At 37.4% G+C, this 25,415-nt stretch overlaps 2 protein-coding genes across 7 annotated transcripts in view; one reads left to right on the top strand and one right to left on the bottom strand.

Moving 5' to 3' along the window:
* LOC110453380 overlaps positions 1-5,711 on the bottom strand; it is a 34,624-nt gene extending 28,913 nt beyond the window's left edge. The window contains exon 1 of one of the 2 annotated variants that reach the window (XM_021502296.1): positions 4,832-5,711. In XM_021502296.1, the coding sequence (XP_021357971.1) occupies positions 4,832-4,967 (136 nt within the window). In that variant the 5' untranslated portion in view covers positions 4,968-5,711. The remainder of the gene's footprint in view (positions 1-4,831) is intronic. The other variant, XM_021502297.1, reaches the window with a different exon arrangement.
* Positions 392-20,220, top strand: LOC110453383 (histidine N-alpha-methyltransferase-like). Of its 5 annotated transcripts, XM_021502302.1 has the most exons (11): positions 415-444; positions 1,045-1,048; positions 1,154-1,168; positions 1,357-1,381; positions 12,297-12,492; positions 13,343-13,481; positions 14,057-14,159; positions 14,523-14,626; positions 15,687-15,764; positions 17,957-18,133; positions 19,734-20,220. In XM_021502302.1, exons 5-11 carry the CDS (start codon positions 12,316-12,318, stop codon positions 19,919-19,921), a joined length of 966 nt encoding a protein of 321 aa, XP_021357977.1. In that variant the 5' UTR covers positions 415-444; positions 1,045-1,048; positions 1,154-1,168; positions 1,357-1,381; positions 12,297-12,315; the 3' UTR covers positions 19,922-20,220. The 5 variants fall into 5 exon arrangements, with proteins under 5 accessions (XP_021357978.1, XP_021357977.1, XP_021357980.1 ...); XM_021502303.1 differs by lacking the exons at positions 1,045-1,048; positions 1,154-1,168; positions 1,357-1,381 and having other exon boundaries at positions 392-444; XM_021502305.1 differs by lacking the exons at positions 415-444; positions 1,045-1,048; positions 1,154-1,168 and having other exon boundaries at positions 1,317-1,381; positions 17,957-18,147; positions 19,734-19,823.
* Positions 20,221-25,415: the final 5,195 nt, after the last annotated feature.

Here is a 25,415-nt window from a genome sequence, read left to right as displayed (position 1 = left end):
GTCGGCATCAGTTCCGCGCTATTACAAGAAGACAAACACGAACATATCGCAGCCTCCCAAAATACACACACATGCACTACATGCATGCATCTTGCACACAGGGGAGGCCGTCCTTAAATGACCTTAGCTGTTAATAGGACGTTAAACAAAATCAAACAAACAAACAAACAAACAAATAAACTTTGACAGTGCTTTGCCATAAACCCTTCATTTTGTGAGCCGGGCAGCTGACATTGACCTTGGGGCCTGGACAACCATCCCCCTCCCTAAAGAAGTGTGCCAGTGAAGAAGTGACATTTTGTGATTGTTTTCATGTAGGATTTAGTATAGATATTTCTTGGCGTTGCGTTTAATTACCTGACCGGGGATCCTTAAAAGTATACCGACAGATACCGGAACTGATCGAGAGGGCGTCCTGGATACAGCATTTTGGTTCCCAGACAGGTAAGACGTGTTTTGTCTAGCTAAGTATTCAATTAATTTAAGTATTCTCCGTCGCCTATCCTTCCAAAATGCGGGGTTGGGAACTTTTATTGAACATCCATTGCTAGGTTTTGAGTAGTATTTTTGCACTCCAGCGTTAATTTATATTTTGGTAGAGAAAACGCGAAGTAAATTGTGATATATTTTTCGGGAGACATGCCGGTTTTCATACCGTTATGAGAAGAGAGAGATGTTTGTTGATAGCACTTAGGCAATGGCTGAACATTATCCGCCCTATCTGTTTAGGGACTTTTAGTAAGGGTTTCTATGATCGGTAGGCTCCTTTAGCTCACGTGAAAGAATGTTGCAAAAATAGAAGGGTTAACGGGTAAGCTATTGAGTGGAAGTGATATCCGGGTGAGGACAAAACCCGGAATGCACTCAGGCGTGGAGAGTTTTTTGTTGAATTTTTGTATATATTAGGCGGTATCTCCCTCAATACGTCATGGATTGTTATTCGGAGACATGGTTCATTCCGCCCACCACTTTTGCATCGAGTTTGTGATGTATATTAATAAAAATTATATCAGCTTAAAGATTATAAAATTATCTTGGTTAGAGTGGTCACCAAACAAAATTCGGTTCTGCAATTAACGAGTAATGTTTTAAAAAAAGGCAAAAATTTACGAGAAAATTTGACTTTTTACGTCATTTTTTAAACGACTTCGAATCATTCCGGCCACCACTTTTGCGATTGATATGTACGATGTGTTAAAACAATTGATATCATATTAACAAGTGCAAAATTTTCTTGACCAAGGTGGTCTCTGAACAAAAATTTGTTTACAATTTTTCGAGATATGAGTATTTATTAGAACGAAAACAGCTGACAAATTGCTATTTTTATTTCATAGTGGTTCATTCCGGCCACCACTTTCTCCTCCAATATTAAATAATGGTAAGTATAACTTATATCATTGTAACGGGTATAAACCTATCTTTCCTAGGCTGGTCTCCGAATAAAAATTCATTATATATTATAGGAGACACGGCCTAATATATACAAAATTCAACAACAAAATCTCCACGCATGAGTGCATTCCGGGTTTTGTACTCGCCCGTGATAGCCGTATGTTCTCGACCACGTGTCATCGTTATTTCGTGGAGAGCTTTATAATTAGTCCCAATGTATCTAGCTAGGTTGTAGAGTGCGTACAAATTATAGACAGGACCATTTTACTTTTTATTTCACCGAATTTTAGTGTAAATCCGGAAAAACCCACTTGCCGCCACGTCCGTTGTTAAGTTTGACAATAAACGTGTAAAATCTATATCTGCCCAAGTTGTTTTTGTCATCAAATTCTGCTTCCTGTCTTTTATTTCATACTTCATTTAAAATCCATGGAATCTGCAAGCGAAAGCGGCAGTCGAACCCGAGTGAGTAGGTAACGTTCGTTACAATTAGCGCCCACGTAGGTCCGGACCCGTTCGTTACATAACACTCATATTGATAAGCCTCCTTCCCCTACGTGTTAGTCCTTTAGTTGTTGTCCCTTAGCTATAAGACCACTACCTGATACATTGTTGTCTCCCTAGACGTTAGCTCCCTACCTATAACCTACTTGTAGCTCACCTCGTAGCTGTAGCCCATACCTGTGAGCCCTTGTCTGATATAACTGGAACCGGTTTGTACATTCTCTGATCTAAACAGAGTCAAAGATGAAATTTGGGATGGAGTAGGGAGGGATATTTACTTTCGATGTTTACTTTTCTTTTCTTACTTCACTTCAGTCAATACCTCACCCCTTTGAAGTGTTACGTCTAAGGTTTTGATTGTGACAATATAATAAAACAAATCAAATTAGAACGACATATTTAATTTTAATGTCTAATTATTTACTATAAACTTTACAATATTTACCAGATTTTGTTATATTTTTTGAAAAGAAATCGAACAAGTCAACTGAAAGTAGAATGCGATATATAGTTATGATGTGTAATACAGGGTGTATTAGTAAGGATTATACATCTAAATGATTAAAATAATTGGTCAATAGATTCCATAGTAGACAGGATCCAGATCAGACAGGGTCGACATTTAAAAAAGATAAAACCTGTACCAGAAAACACTGCCTCTTCTATGGTTATTTTAAATAGTTTTGTTCGTGTTGAGAATATTTAAAGTGTAAACAGCTTTTGTAATTCATGCATAATAATTTGGCGGTATATGCTTTGATAAGATCAAGGACGGACAAAACAACACGACGACATGCTAAAAGAAATTCGGTGTCAACAGAGAACACACGAAATCTATTTTAAGGGCCTAGTGTTGACATCAAGATTTAAGTTTGTTTATTCAGAGCGGCTGAGGGATTTCGTTGTTTTTGTCGCTATGAAAATGACAGATACTAAGTTTTCTATATATGTATCGATGTACGTGTAGAAGGTTTATAATATCTTTAGTATTTTACAGCACATATCCGCAGACAGTCAATATGTGTATTTTTTTCCGGTACACACATACAGACAGGTAAAATGTTAAGTATTGTACATGTACGGCATACGTTCACAGAAATATCATATGTGTAATATTACTGTACCGTAAACCTTTATAGAGAGTTGATAAGTAAATTATAATATGGAACACATCAACATGCTCTGTACAAATGTATACTTTGGTTTGGTTTAACGTCCTATTAACAGCTTAGGTCATTTAAGGACGTGCCTCCGTGTATGTTGTGGATGCGTGCATGTGCTGGAGACAGGGTATGTTAGTATACTTGCCTCCTTGGTAATGACCTGAGCTGTTAATATGACGGACGTTGAACAACATCAAACCAAAACAAACCTGGTGAAAGCGCAGATCTGATGTCGACTTTATAGTGCTATCTCACTGAAAAAGCATTTCGCCCGGTTACATTATACCGACAACGGCTGACAGGTTAAGCAGGGAATAACAACAGCAATTTTTAAGGACTTTGGTATGTCAATGCCTGTGGACAGAACCCTTTGCCTTCCTCACTTGATTGAATGCGCAACATTAAAGCAAAAAGTTAGGTATTGCCAAGCAAGTCGCTAGGAAATATAAGGTAGCAAAAGTAAGAGAAATATTAAGATCCCAACTATTGCGATTGGTGCAGCAGAATTTTTTTGGTCGCTTTTATGTCCTCAAGTAGAAGGCACAACAGAAAATCCCTTATTCTGCAGGAGGCTAACACATTAGTCTCCTCTTACGATAATACAGCGGGTAACAGCAGTATATTATTTTCTCAATCCCCTACCTGCAGGGGTTAACAAGGAGGTGGGGCAGCAAATATGGGGTTATTAATTAGGGTCTAACAGCAAAGAGGACAACAGTTAGAGGGTGATAGGTAGTGGGTTAATAGCTAGGGTCAGTAACAATTAGTGGGTTAACAGATATGCGCAACAAAATATGGTAAACATGTAGGGGGTTAATTGCATGGAGCTTAATAGTTCTTGGGCTAAAACGACGAAATGAGCTGACAGGTATGGGATACCACCTAGGGGACTCGTGGGTTGGGGGCTCATTTGTATACATGTTAAATTGTGGTGAGTAATGTTGAGATTGGTTTGGTTAAGTATTGTTTAACGTCCTATCAACAGTTATGGCCATTTAAGGACGGCCTCCCTTGTGTGCATTATCCATGCGTGAAGTGTATGCGTGTGTGTTTTGGGAGGTTGCGATATGTTCAGGTCAAACATTTAAGGGGTAAATAGGTAGAGGGCTAACGGCAAATGGGCCATAGACAGGGCAAACTAGTAGAAGTTTAACTGGTATAGAGGCTTACAGGTAGGTGGCGTATTGGTGTGGGTGGTAAAGCGTCGGGGTATCTGTAAGAAGGTCTTTGTGGAGGGGTTGGGAATTAGGAGGGCTAATGGGTGGCTGGCTTAGCTAACAGGGTTGGGTGGGCTAATGGGTAGTTGGCTTGTTGGTATGGATGTTCATGCACGGTTGGATTGGTGGACATTGGTTGGCATATAACGGTTAGAAGTCTAACGGAAAAGGGGTAAACATGTAAGAGGGCAAACTTATAGGCCATGCTGAAGGCACCCAACACAGCATTCCACCCGATGAACCAGTTGTTGCCATTCCCCTAAATGCTGAATGTTAAGCAGGAAATAACAACTACCATTTTTAAGGACTTTGGACTTGTCCTGATGTGTAGATAATTACATTGGACATTCTAGGGATTTAAAGCAAAGCTCTGTTAAAATGACAACCCAAATGTTTCAAATACCAATGACATCGGAAATAATTGATTGGTACACATTCACATTACTGTTCGGGCTCTTATCCTTTACATTTTACTTTACTTGTTGCATTTCTAAATAGTCTATTACTTGTTATTGTTATTGTCATATAAAGAAATAAGGTAAAAAAACCTACCAGACTTGAGTACGGGCCATACATGGCCTGTTGTGAAATACCACGGAACTAGTAGCTCTCGGTGACGTTTAGAAAATTCCTTCAAGAATGTCGTCAGTTGAATATTTACTATATATGGGTTGTTTACCTGTATCATTTTATGCAAATGTAACCCAAATTACACGAGAGTACATGTATTTAACACACTGCCAGTTCACAAGTTCATATAATCCCACATTTCACGAACGACACATCCTTCCAAAAATGATTCTGAAGCATGTTAATTCCTGTATTGTCCTTTCACTGCAGTGGAAGCAGCCTATGCTGCCCATACACTAAGTGGTGTTTCATACGATGTCTATTAAAGTTTCTCATCAGACCGAGTACAATGACTTGAATTGTCGGAGTACTGTATTCATGCAACAATTGACAGTAAACGGTCGTTTTCCTACAGCACTGATATTCTTTGCTCGTTAGAAACTGGGTATTTCACAACAAGTATAAAAATAGACAATTGGGAATTCCTACTTTCTGTTTAATATGTAGCGAGTTAAATTTACAGCTATGTGCTTTGTAACGTATACACGTACCTTGTACATGCATTAGTCAGCTGGTTTTTATATAAGTGTTAGTATTCTGCCTTGTGTAGAACAAAGTGTTTAACCGGATATAGACGCAAACTTCATTCTGCTCAAACAGCTGTGTCGATATTTCTTTTTACGTTACATGTTCTCATTGAGTAGCTATTTAAGTATTGTATTAGAACAAAGCACATAATTAGATAGAGTATAAAAGGAGGTGATCGGGTCCATGTGTCTTGCGTTAGCCTATAAAAGTCATTGACGGGTAGGCTCACGTTTTTATCCTCTCTCTCTCTCTCTCTCTCTCTCTCTCTCTCTCTCTCTCTCTCTCTCTCTCTCTCTCTCTCTCTCATTTTCTCTCTACGGTATGTGAAGGACAGTGACTGTTGGATGGCAGTTCATGGTTATATGTACATGATGTACATGAAAGCATGTAAGAGACAAAACATAGATTAAGCCAATCTATAAAATCGCATGGGTGGTGATACGTAAGACGAAAGTCAATCATTTATTTAAAAAAATAAAATAATTAAAAAGATTTATTTTAAAGAATTTATCATACTCAGCCAGCGGGACGTAACGTTCATAGCGGAGGTACTTAAGTGTCAGTTCTTCTAACAGCACTTACTTCTGAATTTTAACCTTGTGCATATATTTGCCAGTTGGTTTTCATATCTTATCTTGTGTAGAACAACGTGTTTTTAACGGATATAAAAGCATCCTTACTTCCAATTATAGTGCTGTGTTGACTGTTCATTAGTAAGTATTTATACGATAAATGTTTCATTGTGTTGCTGTTGAAGTATTAATGCGACCATATCACATGATTGTGTAGGGTATACATTGGGGTGATCGGGTACATGTATCTTGCATTAGTCTATATAAGTCATTGGCAGGTAGGCTCACCGTTGTATCTTCTCTCTTTCTTTCATTTTCTCTACGCTCCTGCTGGCAGTATGTTTCAGTGAGGTAGCACTATAAAGTCGGATCAGTTCCGCGCTATCACAAGTAGACAAACACGAACATATTGCAGCATCCCAAAACACACACGCATACACTACACGCATGTATCTTTCACACAGGGGGGAGGCCGTCCTTAAATGACCATAGCTGTTGATAGGACGTTAAATAATACTAAATCAAACCAAACCAATCTATGGTATGTATACGGTGACTGCCGGATAGCAGGTCCTGGTTATATGTACATTGAAGCATGTGAGAGACATTAGTAACCGTGAAGATACGTAAGACGAAAGTCAATCATTTATTTTAAAAACAAATTATGTAATTTCAGATACATTGTATCAAGTGTGTGAGATGTTATGAAAATAAACTTGGAAGCAAGATACAAAGGGGCCTTGACAGCTCACCTGAAATTGATTTTGAATTGTTTAACATAATGGAAACGATAATTTTTAGCTCACCTGCCCGAAGGGCAAGTGAGCTTATGTTATGGTGCGGCATCCGTCGTCCGTCTGTCCGGCGTCAACTTTTTGCTTTAAACAACTTCTTCTCAATAACCAAAAGGCCTAGGAAGATGATATTTGGCCAGTAGCATGCTGGGATCAAGGGCTACCAAGTTTGTTCAAATAAATGACCTTGACCCACTTTCAAGGTCACAGGGGTCAAATATGTTAAAATCTTCAAACAACTTCTTCTCAATAACCAAATGGCCCAGGGTACCATTATTGGGCCTGTAGCATGCTGGGATGAAGGACTACCAAGTTTGTTCAAATGAATGACCTTGACCAACGTTCAAGGTCACATGGTCAAATGTCGTAAAATCTTCAAGCGACTTCTTTTCAATAAGCAAAAGGGCCAGGGTACTGAAATTAGGCCTGTAGCATGCTGGGATGAAGGACTACCATGTTAGTTCAAATGATTGACCTTGATCCACTTTCAACCTAATGTCCTTGTTCAACAATCAAGAAGATTACAAGTGTTAGATTAATAACAGGTGAGCGATGCAGGCCCATTGGGCCTCTTGTTATTAAACAAGAGGCCCAATGGGCAAGTCATGCAAGAGAACTTGTAAAAAGGTTTAAAAACATTTGACCCCTGTGACCTTGATAGTTGAACAAGTTCATTACGTTGAACAAATTGTATAGCCCTACATCTCAGCATGCAACTTGCAAAATATCACCACCCTAGATCTTTAGTATTTTGAGTTAAGGTCATTTATATGTTTTTACATATTTGACCAAATGTGACCTTGAAAGTGAGTCATTCCGGGCCTCCAGATAATTCAGAAGAAGTCGTTTAAAGACCCCTGTGACTTTGAATATAAATGAAGGTCATTCATTTGAACAAACTTTGTAGCCCTTCATCCCAACATGCTTCTGAACAAATATCACCATAGTGGTCCTTTTGGTTATGCAGAAGAAATAGTTTAAAGTGTTTTTTTAAGACAATTGACCCCTGTGACCTTGACTATAGATAAAGGTCGTTCATTTGAACAAACTTTATAGCCCTTTACCCAAGCATGCTACTGGCCAAATATCATCACCCTGGGCATTTTGGTTATTCAGAAGAAGTTGTTTAAAAATTTTAACATACATATTTGACCGCTGTCACCTTGAAAATGGCTGAATGTGATTTATTTGAACAAACTTGGTAGTCCTTTATCCTAGTTTGTTTCTGGTCAGATATCATCACCCTAAGCCTTTTTGTTATTCAGAATAAGTTGTTTAAAGTTTTTAACATATTTGACCCCTGTGACCTTGAAAATGGATGAAGGTGATTTATTTGAACAAACATGGTAGCCCTTTATCCTAGTTTGCCTGTTGCAAAACATCATCACCCTAGGCCTTTTGGTTATTCAGAAGAAGTTGTTAAAAATAAAATATTGACGCCGGACGACGGAGGGACGAACCTTGAAAATGGGTCGAGGTCATTGATCCAGGCTCCTTGCAAAACATCGTCACTCTTGGCATTATAGTTATGAACTTACATTTGCGCTGCAACCCACTATATGAACATTATCAGCAGAAATGCATTTCATTTGAGTATGAAAATAAAAACTCTCGTGGCGTATCACATAGTTTATTAATGACGTCATGGATTAACCTTGTTCAAAGAGAGTCTTGTCGCTCCGCTTCGGTTAACATGGAGAATGCCCCTACGTCAAACACTCAAATGACTACAGTTAATTATTGGTGCCTATTTCATAAAAATGGGTCTGTTCCGCGAATTTGTTTAAAGAACGACGCATAAACAAAACACAGTAAATATATGAATTATTTAAGAACAAATAAATTAACTCAAATATTTGTTCTAAAGTAAAAATGTAAATATATGGATTGAACGGCGTTTTGTTTAATTTTCATGGTGGTATTAACGCAAATCGGTTACATCCATATTAAACATTCATTTAAAAGTTATTTATCAAGAAGGAGTCGTTTAAACAAAAATGTCAATATCAGACAGAGGACGGACGCCGTGTCGCGGCATAGGCTCACATGGTCATTCATGCCATATGGCATAATCATTCTACTAGTATAAGGCTTGCACACTTGCCTGTATAAATACACCATCAACATCTTTCACAATATCTAACGACTCTATCGCCTTGATAGATAACTTGAGTGTAGATAGTTTTCAAGTGGAAAAACAGTGTTAGGTCCCCGTAACACTGCAAAACTGTAAACTACGCATTAAAAAAGTTTTTGAATACAAACATACCTTGGTGGAACTTTTATGAAAAATAATAAAAATGGCAAAAACAAAATATAATCAACAACAGTCTTCTGAGTGATTGTTTGTTTGTTTGTTTTTGTTTAACGTCCTATTAACAGCTAAGGTCATTTAAGGACGGCCTCCCCTGTGTGCAAGATTCATGCGTGTAGTGTATGTGTGTGTATTTTGGGAGGCTGCGATATGTTCGTGTTTGTCTCCTTGTGATAGCGGACTGATGTGAACTGATGCCGACTTTATAGTGCTACCTCACTGAAACATAATGCCGAAGACACCCAGCAGGAATGCAACGTGGCTAGACCATGATTCGAACCACGTACTTGAGATTGTTGTACTATCGTTCTAACTGAATGAGCTATATAGTCACCGAAAGTGCACTGGCGCACAGTTATATCCAAAACGAAATTAAGGGGAGAATATTTTATGTAAAAAAAAGCATAGCACAGGGTGACATGAATCCCTAAGTTGTAGAATGATCATCTCTTCATAGCACTCATTTAACAGAATCGACTACTTTGGGTCTTGATTTTACCGTTGGTGACCTGTATGGAAATGTGCGACGGACATCTGCTGTTTGAAGACATAACATACTTAAATTTATTTACAAGTTGCAAACAGTATTATGCATTCTAGAATGTTTTTGTCCACACAAAACATTTAATGCCCAGGAATGTAAACGTTGGAAGGCTGCCAATGTTGGGTCCTTGGGGTCAGCCTTCTTATATAAATCATGTCCCCACACAGGAGGGCTCTCACTCGCCACACATATATACCATACATCCAAAATCCAAACATGCACATCAATCAAACATGCAGGAAAACTCATGTTGATCAATCTTACCTTTCACTCATTATTCCTTGTTTTACATGTACATAAAATTGAACATATTTATATCCACTCACACATACACCACACATATTTATATTCACTCACACGTACACCACACGTATTTTTATTCAGTCCCTGCAGGTAGGGCGTAAGAATTGTATCTGCTGCCCCCAATTGCATGAACGTAAGAGGCGACTAAATTTGGGACCTTATCTCTTCTCTCCTTTCTAAATAACTTTCTTCTTCCTAATGTCTCCCTTGACAATGCCTCACTTTTGGCCATTTGTTGAGCGTTCGCCCTTGTGAGGAAGGCTTTGGGTTCTGTCCCCTGGCCGAGACATACCAAAGTCTTTAAAAATGGTAGTTTCTACTCCTGCTTAACGCTCAGCAAATTAGGAGTGGGACGACTGGTTCGCCCGTTGTCAGTATAATGTGACCGGGTGGGGCGTCCTGCTGGGTGTCTTCGGCAGTATGCCTCAGTGAGGTAGCACTATAAAGTCGGCATCAGTTCCGCGCTATCACAAGGAGACGAACACGAACATATCGCAGCCTCCCAAAATACACACACATACATTACACCCATGCATCTTGCACACAGGGGAGGCCGTCCTTAAATGACCTTAGCTGTTAATAGGACGTTAAACAAAATCAAACAAACAAACAAACAAACAAAGTATTTATATCCACTCACACATACACCACACATATTTATATTCATTCACACGTACACCACACATATTTATATTCACTCACACGTACACCACACATATTTATATTCACTCAAACATACACCACACATATTTATATTCACTCAAACATACACCCCTCAGACATGTACATACACCACACATGTATACACTTATTTCCAAAACTTGAAAACTAACTTGATTCATGCATTCTTACGACATGTTTATTACAAAAACTCACTAACATCTGCTTCATGTGCCCGAGGCAACATGAGACATCCCCACTGACGTCTGCCACCACCGTCGATATGTATCGCAGTATTACCTATATACTTAAAAGGGGATAGGACAGATTAATAAGTTATATATTTCAAACTATTATGTATCCAGTATTGCCTCAAAGAGTCCCCATTTTTGTCTAAAGTCAGCTAATTTTCTATTTCTCATGGCTACCAATTTTTCAACTTTCATTGTCTTTTTGTATACAATATTACAAACTTCAAAACTTGGTATACAATTCTTTGTGCGGCAACTTTTCTTTGTAAATATGTTGTTTTAAAAGCAGAATAAAATGGTTTAAACAATCACCAAACCTTGGATTTCCAAATAAAATCTCAACATCTTGAAATGATATATACTCATACTGATTATCCAATTGTGCATACCAAGCAGTAAATTCCTCGATGATCTAGACTGTGAAGTAAAATTGGGAAAAGATCTGTTCTACTGTATCTGGTTCTCTTTCACAAAATGTACATAACTCATGTGATGCTAGCTTCATTTTTGCTGACATTTTAATGGCTTTATTACTATTTTCTCGATAAACATTTTATATATAAATTGTAAGTCAATTTTAGTTAGAATTGTTGTCCCTGCAGGTAGGGCGTAAGAATTGTACCTGCTGCCGCCAATTGCATGATCGTAAGAGGCGACTAAATTTGGGACCTTATCTCTTCTCTCCTTTCTAAATAACTTTCTTCTTCCTAATGTCTCCCTTGACAATGCCTCACTTTTGGCCATTTGTTGAGCGTTCGCCCCTGTGAGGAAGGCTTTGGGTTCTGTCCCCTGGCCGAGACATACCAAAGTCTTTAAAAATGGTAGTTTCTACTCCTGCTTAACGCTCAGCAAATTAGGAGTGGGACGACTGGTTCGCCCGTTGTCAGTATAATGTGACCGGGTGGGGCGTCCTGCTGGGTGTCTTCGGCAGTATGTCTCAGTGAGGTAGCACTATAAAGTCGGCATCAGTTCCGCGCTATCACAAGGAGACAAACACGAACATATCGCAGCCTCCCAAAATACACACACATACACTACACGCATGCATCTTGCACACAGGGGAGGCCGTCCTTAAATGACCTTAGCTGTTAATAGGACGTTAAACAAAGTCAAACAAAAATAGTTAAAATTGAGGAGATGATATCATTCTGTTTACTTGGTGTGATAGTGTTGCTATTTTCTTCTTCTTCTCTCAGTTCTAGTCTCCTCTTTTTTCTAGCCTTTTTGCCAAAGACAAGTGCTGAATAAAATTAAAAAATGGAAAATCAGAGAAATGATTAAAATCTTTTAAAACACCTTTCTCCTAAAGAGAGACAAAATAACGATGACGAGTTATATATTGGTATTGCATTTCTTTTGTGTCCAAGAACTTAATTACCCTTAATTGAATTGATTACTTCGTACGTTTTTTTTTTATTAAGTATTGTATAGTATCAGAAAATGGCAGACCATCTAAAACAGAGCTTAGTAGCAGGGCTGACATCAAGTCCTAAGTACATTCCCTCCTGGTACAACTACGACAATGTCGGGTCGAAACTTCAGCATGAAGGTTGCGAACTAAATCAGGATTACTATTTGACAAGGAGTACTATATCTGTTCTGGAACACAGTGTACAGGTACGTGATTACTTATCCGCTCACTTGGTCATCTTTGTCTGACTTTAAAAAAATATATATATATACTTAAATCAAAAACATGAAGTCAAATGAAAACCGACATCGACAGGTTTAGAATTCAGAAAGGGTTTATGTCTAAATGTGTGTCACTCGTCTTGATGTTTTGATAAAATCTTTCAAATCAAATAGTATAGGCGACCCGAATGTTTTAAGACATCGCAAACTCTTCTTCGGTGATGTTAGGTATTCCAAACTTGACTTGTAGTTCAGGTTGTAACATATGATAAGTGTAGACTTAGTAGCAAATCTGTTCAACTCAATACCAGGGTGGGTGAGTTTTACTGCGAAGTGGAAAACACCTATGGTTTTCAAGCGACCACAGATATAAAATAGTTTGGGTAGAGGTGTATGGAAAGTATCTCCAATGATTGAGAATAAAAGTTGCAAATATACAAAAAAAAAGGTTAATATATACATGAAAGTTGGAGCAAAGGGATTAATTAAGATTTAAGGGAATCATATGTGTAATATGTTGAACAGATTTATTCACTCCCATATGTAGCTGAATAATATATAGATATACTAACACACAAAAGAAATGTTCGGTTTTAAATTTAATAGTTCATTCAAAAGTTTTGTTCCAATTTTTCCAGTTATATTATTATATTATAAAGTTACACTTCTAATGAATTGGAAAATTCATTTAATTCATAGCACGATATCACGTTTTGGATGCCGCTGTGACATATTAAGTATCATTAACTACTGATATTCAGATTGTGTTAACACTGACAATGCCACCAGTAAGCAAGCACAAGTGTATGACTGTATTATTTCATTGTTTTGATAGGATATCATACTGAATGTTCCATACGACCTGACCTTGGTTGACCTCGGAAGCGGAAACTGTTCTAAAACTAAGATCCTTATAGATGAGCTGCTGAAAAGGCAAACAGCGCTGACATTTTATCCGATAGACATTTCTGGAGGTTTGTTGAATGTGCCTGTAAAAAATTCCTGGATATCGTTAACATTAGTTTTAAAAGAACTGTTTTGATCCTTAAAAGGCATTTCTCCTTATAGTTCTTTATATAATAATATTTCACCTTCAAACGTTTTTATGCATATAATTTGTCAAGGTCTGTCCCTAAATAGACACATATTTAAACTCTGTTTAAAGATCCAACGCAAGTTACCCTCGACGCTGGTAGTGGAACTCGCGCCTGCCTTAACGTCAGTTTTCAGTTGCTGTTACAGTTTGTTGTTAATAGGACGTTAAACAAAATCAAACAAACAAACAAATAAACCTCCAGGTTGATGTCAGTTATAGAATTCATACATTTATTATTATACCGAAATAGAACAATAACAAAGCAGTGAATATGACTAAGGTTCCACGCCGTTGTTGTGGTCAGCTGTCATTTTGAATGAAATTCGAGTGCGTCAGGTATTATTTCCCGGTCATGTGACTAATATAATTCAATCAGAAAGGTTCATGCTGTAAGATTCTTGGTAAAATATCTTAATGCAGATTTCTATTAAATTTTCCCGACTTTATTTTCAGAGTTTCTGTTGGAAGCAGTAAAGGAGTTGTCGGAAGAATACGACGATTCGCTTGTAGTCCATCCTATAGCTGCAGATTACGTACAAGGAATAGATAAACTAAAGTGAGTCATGCAATCGCAATTAATGATTGTATGCGATTATAGTCCTGGTTCGATGCAGCTTGCTAGATTGCATTGCCGAATTCTACTTTATATATATATATATTGTTTTGATGCTTGAACATATATTATGAACTATCACCAAACTCAAGCCGAAATCAACCACTCCGCTCCACAAGTAAAAACTTAAAAAAAAACATATCTAGCATTGGTATATGTCAATCATCCAATTGACCGTTCAATAGAACATCGAAGAAAGTGTTAACGTATTCTATCACAAAACACTCCTTTTAGAAGATAACGTATTCTATCACAGAACCCTTTTAGAAGATGCATGTATCTTAAAATGTATTTGATCTGTTCAAGACGTATCGAAGGTGCTAAATTGATTTTGTGGATTGGAAGCATAATTAACTTATCGTATGATGACCAGGTGAACACGCTCAGGATGATCTCTACCATCATGACAGGTACCACTTACTAAAATCATTAAATGTTTGGAATCATGTGCATGAACTTGCAATCACAACACTGGGTATAAGCTGAATTAAATAATCAAGTATTTAATTAAAAAGATTTATTGCAGTTATACACATAAACATTCGTGATGACTATAACGTAGATTAATGCTAAAATTAATATTTACAGGTTGACATACCTTCAAGAAGCATGTGACGTAGATTATTTAAATGTATATCCACATGCTGTCTCAATACTGTAGACTATATGTTAGTTTTATTTAATTTCATTTCATCTCTTATTTTCGGGAAATACTATGATAATGATGATGAGTTTATTAATAATCCCTTACGTGTACATCCCTCAGTTCCATCATTGTACAAGGATATGAGCTTGTTTTGTAAATATTTCACCGAGAGAAAATTCACTGAAAAGCGTCCTTTGTCAATTTTAATGATTTTATAAATATATCATCCATGTCAGGATTCAGCTATTTAAGTTTGATTTTACGAGTTTTTAACCCCAAAAGTAAACAAATGATTAAATTATTTTCTAAACAAACCATGGCCTCCGCTTATGATATAACTGTAAGGTGTGAAAATGTCGTAAACGGAAATTTTAGAGCCGTATAATTTCTACCAGCATTTGCATCACACATGTTCAATGCAGTTATCGGAACATGGATATCAGACAAGTAAAAACAAACACATTGTTATGGCTCTACTGGTTGTCCAGTGTATGTACCATATTTAATTTCTGATTTCACTAATAAAAGTTAACCTTATCCCCAGACAGTTTGAAAACAACATTGTTTTCCCTGGAACTCCTTTGAGAACTATCTTGTACGTTTTTGGTATTCGTTCACCATTCTTTCTCTTTTGTCTAACATCCCATCATCAAATTGGTTTCTACTTTTGTCCTAATATGCTGACCCTGTGGAATAATATTTCTACTATATCAATACATAAAGATGTTCCGCTATTTTACTTTTGAACTTAGATTTATAATAAAACAAACACTGTAGGTACAATGCAAGCGGGATTGAAGCTAACAATATATATTTTTTTCTAGATAAATGTCGCCTAGTGTTCAGTGCTGACATTACTCAAGACAGAAAGGCAATCCTAAACGCCTACAATGACAAAGAAGGTAATTTTCTTCATCACACAGTACCTATTGCTAAAAATAATATCATAGATTTAAAGAATATCATTAGAGGACTATTATTTTTTAAATGTTGTGTTTAGTAACTTGCAATGTCATTGTTTATTACGCAAAGGGTTACGAATCATAAGTAATGCTGACTATTACACATTTATTTTACAACCCGTTTCTTTCACCCTCAAATAGTCCGTACATTATTGCCTCTGCCGGTGAGATAAGGTGTCCATATCTAGACAAAACGAGTTTTTACTGTACACTAGTTTGAACATACTGTGAAACTACTTATTTAAGTTGGGTTTTTAATTCCGTTGATTATGCGAGTAATCTTTACTCGAGAAATCATAGGTCCACAAAGTAATTACAAATTTGATATTAAACAAATTTTCTTGTGAGTACTCGTAACTCACTGATTTATTTAACCACGTAATGGTGTATTGTCGACAAACCACAAAATGTAGGTCCTACAAAAATATGAGTTCACGGTTTAGAACGGAGTTTAATGGAAATAAAAGGCTAAATTATGTTATTGCAAGTAGTTAATTATTGTAAATTTACATTTTTACTTTAATTGAGTCAATAGTTACTCGATATGGTAACTAAAAGGTTTGAAGTTTATTTTTCCATAAATTCTTCAGATCGCGTATGATTGCGAGTAGTGGATGTTTCTACAGTTGGCATATGATAACGAGTAGTGATCGTGTCTACAGATGGCGTATGATTACAAGCAGTGGTCGTATCTACAGATGGCGTATGATTACGAGTAGTGGTCGTATCTACAGATGGCGTATGATTACGAGTAGTGGTCGTATCCACAGATGTCGCATAACTACGAGTAGTGGTCGTATCTACAGATCGCGTATGATTACGAGTAATGGTAGTTTCTACATATGTCGTATAACTGCGAGTAGTGGTCGTGTCTACAGATGGCGTATGATTACGAGTAGTGGTTGTATCCACAGATGGCGTATGATTAAGAGTAGTGGTCGTTTCTACAGATCGCATATGATTACGGGTAGTGGTCGTATCTACAGATCGCGTATGAGTACGAGTAGTTGTCGCATCTACATATGGTGTATTATTACGAGTAATGGTCGTATCTACAGATGTCTTATAACTACGAGTAGTGGTCGTATCTACAGATCGCGTGTGATTACGAGTAGTTGTATCTACAGATGGCGTATGCTAACGAGTAGTGGTCGTATCTACAGGTGGCGTATGATAACCAGTAGTGGTGGTATCTATAGATCGCGTGTGATTACGAGTAGTGGTCGTATCTACAGATGGCGTATACTTACGAGTAGTGGTCGTATCTACAGATGGCGTATGATTTCGAGTAGTGGTCGTATCTAAAGATAGCGTATGATAATGAGTAGTGGTCGTATCTAAAGATGGCCTATGACTACGAGTAGTGGTCGTATCTACAGAACACGTATGATTATGAGTAGCTGTTGTATCTACAGATCGCGTATACTTACGAGTAGTGGTCGTATCTACAGATCGCGTGTGATTACGAGTAGTGGTCGTATCTACAGATCGCGTATACTTACGAGTAGTGGTCGTATCTACAGATCGCGTGTGATTACGAGTAGTGGTCGTATCTACAGATCGCGTATACTTACGAGTAGTGGTCGTATCTACAGATCGCGTATACTTACGAGTAGTGGTCGTATCTACAGATGGCGTATGATTTCGAGTAGTGGTCGTATCTAAAGATAGCGTATGATAATGAGCAGTGGTCGTATCTAAAGATGGCCTATGATAACCAGTAGTGGTGGTATCTACAGATCGCGTATGATTTCGAGTAGTGGTCGTAACTTCAGATTGTTTTCAAAATGATTTTTCATACAGTTATTAACGCGTACCACATATAACTACAACACTATTTTTTTTTTACCGGGACGTCGTCTCACAGTAAGTGATGATGTCCCATGCTTTGAGCGGTTTATTCGTTGGAATTTTTACTTGCAACAGTTTGATATTTCAGAAAACACATATATCAGAATTGCACTGAATGCAAATAAAGGGTTTGCATCTTGTTTTATTAAAATGTATGTTCCATGAACAGACATAATTCAATCCTGAAGTAAACTCATTTGGGCATTCAGCAGGAAGCACAGTACGAAGTTTATGTTGATCAGCACCATTTGATAACAAGTAATTTTGTATTTATCATTCAGGGGTGAAACAACCGTTCTTCCAATATGCCATTGCAAGGTTGAACAAAGAAGAAGGGAGTGATATCGACTTGGCGAGGTTTACGTATGAGCTGGATTTTATATCTGACAGCGACCCCCAGTACATGAGCTATCTGAGGGCCTACATCCAGGCTAAGGAAACCTTACGGTACCCAATACGTAAGTTGAGTTATGTAAGTTGTTTTACTGATTGCTTCCCTGGCTGAAAACAAGGATGTCATCACAGTATGTCGTTCAATGAATGATACACATAAGTTAAATATTGAAAATATTTTTATTTTTATTTTGTTTCAGAAATACAACCCTCCTTATACTAAAGTATTGTTTAACGTCCTATCAACAGCTATGGTCATTTAAGGAAGCCACCCCTGTGTGCAAGATGCATGAGTGTAGTGTATGCGTGTGTGTTTTAGCAGGCTGAGATATGTTCGTGTTTGTCTCCTTGTCATAGCGTGGAACTGATGCCGACTTTATAATGTTGAAAATATTTATTTTTTTAATTTTATTTCAGAAACACAACACTCTTACAAGAACATACTGTTATATATGTGTACATTCTCAAAATGCGAAAACAAGTAATGAGTTGATCCTGGAAACCAGAACATTTGTCGTTGTATTGTGAAAATCAAATAAAAACAAAATATTGTGTCAATACACACCTGTACTATAGGTGGATGAACTAATATGATAAGAAATTACATGTAAAGTCCTCCAATAAAAACACAGTACTTTTTAGCCATTATGCCTGCAATATTTAGCAACCCTACCAACTAGCCTAGGGTATTACGGACGTACATAGATAATCAAGAAATGGTTTTGATATAAATATATTTTCTGTCAAAATCAATGGACATTCAGGAAATTGACAACACTGAGTAAATAATGGTATTATGACAGATACGTCCTAAATATAAATAAAGTCCCTGCAGGTAGGGCGTAAGAATTGTACCTGCTGCCCCCAATTGCATGATCGTAAGAGGCGACTAAATTTGGGACCTTATCTCTTCTCTCCTTTCTAAATAACTTTCTTCTTCCTAATGTCTCCCTTGACAATGCCTCACTTTTGGCCATTTGTTGAGCGTTCGCCCCTGTGAGGAAGGCTTTGGGTTCTGTCCCCTGGCCGAGACATACCAAAGTCTTTAACAATGGTAGTTTCTACTCCTGCTTAACGCTCAGCAAATTAGGAGTGGGACGACTGGTTCGCCCGTTGTCAGTATAATGTGACCGGGTGAGGCGTCCTGCTGGGTGTCTTCGGCAGTATGTTTCAGTGAGGTAGCACTATAAAGTCGGCATCAGTTCCGCGCTATCACAAGGAGATAAACACGAACATATCGCAGCCTCCCAAAATACACACGCATACACTACACGCAAGCATCTTTCACACAGGGGAGGCCGTCCTTAAATGACCTTAGCTGTTAATAGGACGTTAAACAAAATCAAACAAAGAAACAAAATCCTAAATATAATTATAGTTTGTTTATCTTTTTTTTCCACAGTTAAAAAGTGTCTGAAATCAAGCGAAGTACCTTTCATAAAAAGGAATATTTACTAAGTGTCAGTTTTGCTTAGGTACGTGTTTGAAATAAGCTCAATATAGAACGTTCAGAAGGACAGTTCAGACCACGGCATTGTTTTACATTAAATTTTTGACTCATTAATATTTTGACACTACAAAATATTCTTGTAAAATGACAAGATTGTGTTAATCCTCCTATTATATGTTACCCAAAAATGACGAATTATTGTTTCTTTTCTGCAGCTGGATTAAAAACAGATCTGGTGATGGAAAAAGGAGAACGTCTTTATTTTCACGAAGGCGCAGGAATCAGCTGTAAATATACACTGGAACAGCTACGGAATATTGTGAAGAAAGCTGGACTCCGTCTAGAGGACACATGGACTGATGAACAGCAGCATGCTGTTTTCTGTGGGTGTGCGACTGTATAGTGATGGCAAACATGACACCGCCTGACGCAATCTAAGAACAACTTATATATAAAATATGGACGGTTTAACGTTAGCGTCTGATTGGATCAAAATAAATATTAATATCCGGAGAAAAAATATGAAATGGATTTAACCGATATATTTTTACAGAAGACAAAAGAGGTTTCTAGAGAAAATAAATAACATAGCAGGGTTATACAGCGGATAAACTTTGGAACGGATAAACGAAATACTTCAGATCTAATCCTGTTACGCATTTTTATCCAAAACGAGTATATTAAACCCTGTATATAACTGTATAGTTTTCATCTCATTCTTCTACACAAAACTCGATAATGGTTTATCAAAGACATTGTGAAACGTATTCCTACATTACTGATTATTGAGCGGAAGTTGTTTAAAGATTTTAACATATTTGACACCTGTGACCTTGAAAATAGACGAAGGTCATTTGCTTGAACAACCTTGGTAGCCATTTATTCCAGCATGTTACTGGCCAAATAGCATTACCCTAGGCCTCTTGGTTATTCAGAAGAAGTCGTTCAAATATTTCAACATATTTGACCCCGTGACCTAGAAAATGTCTGAAAGTAATTAATTTGTACAAAATTGGTAGCCCTTCATCCCAGCATGTTACTGGCAAAATATTATCACCTTATGCCTCTTACTTATTCAGTAGAAGTTGTGCAAAGATTTTAACATATTTTACCCTGTGACCTTGAAAATGAATGAAGGTCATTCATTTAAACAGACTTGGTAGCCATTGATTCGAGCATGCTACTGACCAAATAGCATCATTCTAGAGCTTTTGGTTACTGAAAAGAAGTTGTTTAACGTAAAAAGTTGACACCGGACAGGTGCGCTAAACATTGACCGAGTTATGATGAATTGTATTTTACGATCGGTGGCGTTTGTGTACTAATCTGTACAGTTAAAAAAGTATCTTACTTAAGGAAGCGACATAAGAGGACGTGTTATTCATTAGTCTTTTATTGGTATAAATTCCAAATTTCCGCTAGATGTTTGAAAAAATTACCGAGTTCTGATGAATTGAATGTTTACGATCGTCGGCGTGACACACGTGTTTGAGTAGAACTCTAGAGTTCGTGAAGCGTCTTCAGATATTACCTTTAAAATTAACCTATAAAGTAAGCGACATAAGAAGATGTTATTGTTCAGGGGCTCGATTTCAGGATACTTTCGGTTAGAAATAAACCTATNCTGTGAGGAAGGCTTTGGGTTCTGTCCCCTGGCCGAGACATACCAAAGTCTTTAAAAATGGTAGTTTCTACTCCTGCTTAACGCTCAGCAAATTAGGAGTGGGACGACTGGTTCGCCCGTTGTCAGTATAATGTGACCGGGTGGGGCGTCCTGCTGGGTGTCTTCGGCAGTATGTTTCAGTGAGGTAGCACTATAAAGTCGGCATCAGTTCCGCGCTATTACAAGAAGACAAACACGAACATATCGCAGCCTCCCAAAATACACACACATACACAACACGCATGCATCTTGCACACAGGGGAGGCCGTCCTTAAATGACCTTAGCTGTTAATAGGACGTTAAACAAAATCAAACAAACAAACAAACAAAGAAATAAACCTATATACACCAGTAGATAACAGCAACACTTTTTATCGAATCCGGTGTTTATTCACATTCTAAAACCTTATACAAATTGAGGGTATAAAAAAAACCCTTGGCACCCTCAATTTTTATAAGGTTAAACAATGTGTATAAAGACCGGATAAAAAGTGTTGCTGCTATTTACTGGTGTGTATAGGTTTTTTACTAAATGAAAGTATCCCGAAACTGAGCAACTGTGTGTTATTCATATGACTATTATACAACTATGTACCAAACTTTAGCTAGATATTTGAAAAATTGACCGAGATATGATAAATTGAAATTACACGACTGGTGACGTGGCACACGTGTGTAAAGAAATTTACAGATAGTGAAGCATCTTCAAACTATAACTCTAAAATAAATCTAAAATGTAATCGACATCAGAAGATGTGTTATTCATATGACTATGAACTACTTTAGGACGTTAAACAAAATCAAACAAACAAACAATGGTGCAGCAGATTTTTTTTGGTCGCTTTTGTGTCCTCAAGTAGAAGGCACAACAGAAAATCCCTTATTCTGCAGGAGGCTAACACATTAGTCTCCTCTTACGATAATACAGCGGGTAACAGCAGTGTATTATTTTCTCAATCCCCTACCTGCAGGGGTTAACAAGGAGGTGGGGCAGCAAATATGGGGTTATTAATTAGGGTCTAACAGCAAAGAGGACAACAGTTACAGGGTGATAGGTAGTGGGTTAATAGCTAGGGTAAGTAACAATTATAGGGTTAACAGCTAGGCGCAACAAAATATGGTAAACATGTGGGGGGGGGGGGGGTAATTGCTTGGAGCTTAATAGTTCTTGGGCTAAAACGACGAAATGAGCTGACAGGTATGGGATACCACCTAGGGGACTGATTGGTTGGGGGCTCATTTGTATACATGTTGAATTGTGGTGGGTAATGTTGAGATTGGTTTGGTTAAGTATTGTTTAACGTCCTATCAACAGCTATGGCCATTTAAGGACGGCCTCCCTTGTGTGCATTATCCATGCGTGAAGTGTATGCGTGTGTGTTTTGGGAGGTTGCGATATGTTCAGGTCAAACATTTAAGGGGTAAAAAGGTACATTTTTGAAGAGGGCTAACGGCAAATGGGCCATAGACAGGGCAAACTAGTAGAGGTTAAACTGGTATTGATGCTTACAGGTAGGTGGCGTATTGGTGTGGGTGGTAAAGCGTCGGGGTATCTGTAAGAAGGTCTTTGTGGAGGGGTTGGGAATTAGGAGGGCTAATGGGTGGTTGGCTTGGCTAACAGGGTTGGGTGGGCTAATGGGTAGTTGGCTTATTGGTATGGAAGTTCATGCACGGTTGGATCGGTGGAAATTGGTTGGCGTATAACGGTTAGAAGTCTAACGGAAAAGGGGTAAACATGTAAGAGGGCAAACTAATAGGCTGACGGTTATAGGGTATGTGCTTATAAGGCATATATGTGATGTTAAGGGAGTAACATGATACGGGTTACAGTTTAGATTAAATATTTCCAGGGGCTTACAGTACAACATTACAGCTAGGAGGTAATACAAATAGAGGGGCGCAACAGGTAGGAGAAGAATAGTAGTTTACTGTCGGATGAACCTAAGCCTCTTTGTGATAGCACGGATCTAATGCCGACTTTATAGTGCTATCTCACTTAAATGCCATGCTTAAGGCACCCAGCACAGCATTCCACCCGGTGAACCAGTTGTTGCCATTCCCCTAAATGCTGAATGTTAAGCAGGAAATAACAACTACCATTATTAAGGACTTTGGACTTATCCTGATGTGTAGATAATTACATTGGACCTTCTAGGGATTTAAAGCAAAGCTCTGTTAAAATGACGACCCAAATGTTTCCAATACCCATGACATCGGAAATAATTGATTGGTACACATTCACATTACTGTTCGGGCTCTTATCCTTTACATTTTACTTTACTTGTTGCATTTCTAAATAGTCTATAATTTGTTATTGTTATTTGTTAACGTTAGCGTCTGATTCGATCAAAATAAATATTAATATCCGGAGAAAAAATATGAAATGGATTTAACCGATATATTTTTACAGAAGACAAAAGAGGTCTCTAGAGAAAATAAATAACATAGCAGGGTTATACAGCGGATAAACTTTGGAACGGATAAACGAAATACTTCAGATCTAATCCTGTTACGCATTTTTATCCAAAACGAGTATATTAAACCCTGTATATAACTGTATAGTTTTCATCTCATTCTTCTACACAAAACTCGATAATGGTTTATCAAAGACATTGTGAAACGTATTCCTACATTACTGATTATTGAGCGGAAGTTGTTTAAAGATTTTAACATATTTGACACCTGTGACCTTGAAAATAGACGAAGGTCATTTGCTTGAACAACCTTGGTAGCCATTTATTCCAGCATGTTACTGGCCAAATAGCATCACCCTAGGCCTCTTGGTCATTCAGAAGAAGTCGTTCAAATATTTCAACATATTTGACCCCTGTGACCTAGAAAATGTCTGAAAGTAATTAATTTGTACAAAATTGGTAGCCCTTCATCCCAGCATGTTACTGGCAAAATATTATCACCTTATGCCTCTTACTTATTCAGTAGAAGTTGTGCAAAGATTTTAACATATTTGACCCTGTGACCTTGAAAATGAATGAAGGTCATTCATTTAAACAGACTTGGTAGCCATTGATTCGAGCATGCTACTGACCAAATAGCATCATTCTAGAGCTTTTGGTTACTGAAAAGAAGTTGTTTAACGTAAAAAGTTGACACCGGACAGGTGCGCTAAACATTGACCGAGTTATGATGAATTGTATTTTACGATCGGTGGCGTTTGTGTACTAATCTGTACAGTTAAAAAAGTATCTTACTTAAGGAAGCGACATAAGAGGACGTGTTATTCATTAGTCTTTTATTGGTATAAATTCCAAATTTCCGCTAGATGTTTGAAAAAATTACCGAGTTCTGATGAATTGAATGTTTACGATCGTCGGCGTGACACACGTGTTTGAGTAGAACTCTAGAGTTCGTGAAGCGTCTTCAGATATTACCTTTAAAATTAACCTATAAAGTAAGCGACATAAGAAGATGTTATTGTTCAGGGGCTCGATTTCAGGATACTTTCGGTTAGAAATAAACCTATATACACCAGTAGATAACAGCAACACTTTTTATCGAATCCGGTGTTTATACACATTCTAAAACCTTATACAAATTGAGGGTATAAAAAAACAACCTTGGCACCCTCAATTGTTATAAGGTTAAACAATGTGTATAAAGACCGGATAAAAAGTGTTGCTGCTATTTACTGGTGTGTATAGGATTTTTACTAAATGAAAGTAGTATCCCGAAACTGAGCAACTGTGTGTTATTCATATGACTATTATACAACTATGTACCAAACTTCAGCTAGATATTTGAAAAATTGACCGAGATATGATAAATTGAAATTACACGACTGGTGACGTGGCACACGTGTGTAAAGAAATTTACAGATCGTGAAGCATCTTCAAACTATATCTCTAAAATAAATCTAAAATGTAATCGACATCAGAAGATGTGTTATTCATATGACTATAAACTACTTTATTGGATGCACAAATCCAATACATCAAAAAGTTAAATGCTTTTAAGAGTGCGTCAGTTATGAAATTATTTAGATTTGCTCAAGAAAATATTACTGTATGCAAATAACATATTAAAGCAGTGCTCGTCATGAAGTTGTTTACAAACTCGCAACTCAATTATGTAAACACCTCACAAACGTGATATATTATTTTTTTTATCTTGACTGGACTTGATCTCTGAGGAAGTGTTGCATCAATAGTCTAATGTAGGTGTTTGTGACCAGGTATCTCAATGAACTATGATAAGTGTTTGAAACCAGGTATTTCAG

This window comes from Mizuhopecten yessoensis, unplaced genomic scaffold, assembly GCF_002113885.1.
Source record: "Mizuhopecten yessoensis strain PY_sf001 unplaced genomic scaffold, ASM211388v2 scaffold7283, whole genome shotgun sequence".
In the NCBI taxonomy this organism is placed as follows: domain Eukaryota; kingdom Metazoa; phylum Mollusca; class Bivalvia; order Pectinida; family Pectinidae; genus Mizuhopecten; species Mizuhopecten yessoensis.
Note: the sequence above shows the minus strand (reverse complement) of the source record. Positions and strands in the feature narration are given on the sequence as shown.

What these genes read in the sequence shown, in the direction of transcription:
- LOC110453383 (XM_021502303.1), top strand. Translation starts at nt 12,316, where the DNA reads ATGGCAGACCATCTAAAACAGAGCTTAGTAGCAGGGCTGACATCAAGT. An exon ending in CAAGGAATAGATAAACTAAA is followed by an intron (nt 14,160 to 14,522) that starts GTGAGTCATGCA and finishes GATCTGTTCAAG; the next exon opens with ACGTATCGAAGGTGCTAAAT. An exon ending in AACCTTACGGTACCCAATAC is followed by an intron (nt 18,134 to 19,733) that starts GTAAGTTGAGTT and finishes TCTTTTCTGCAG; the next exon opens with CTGGATTAAAAACAGATCTG.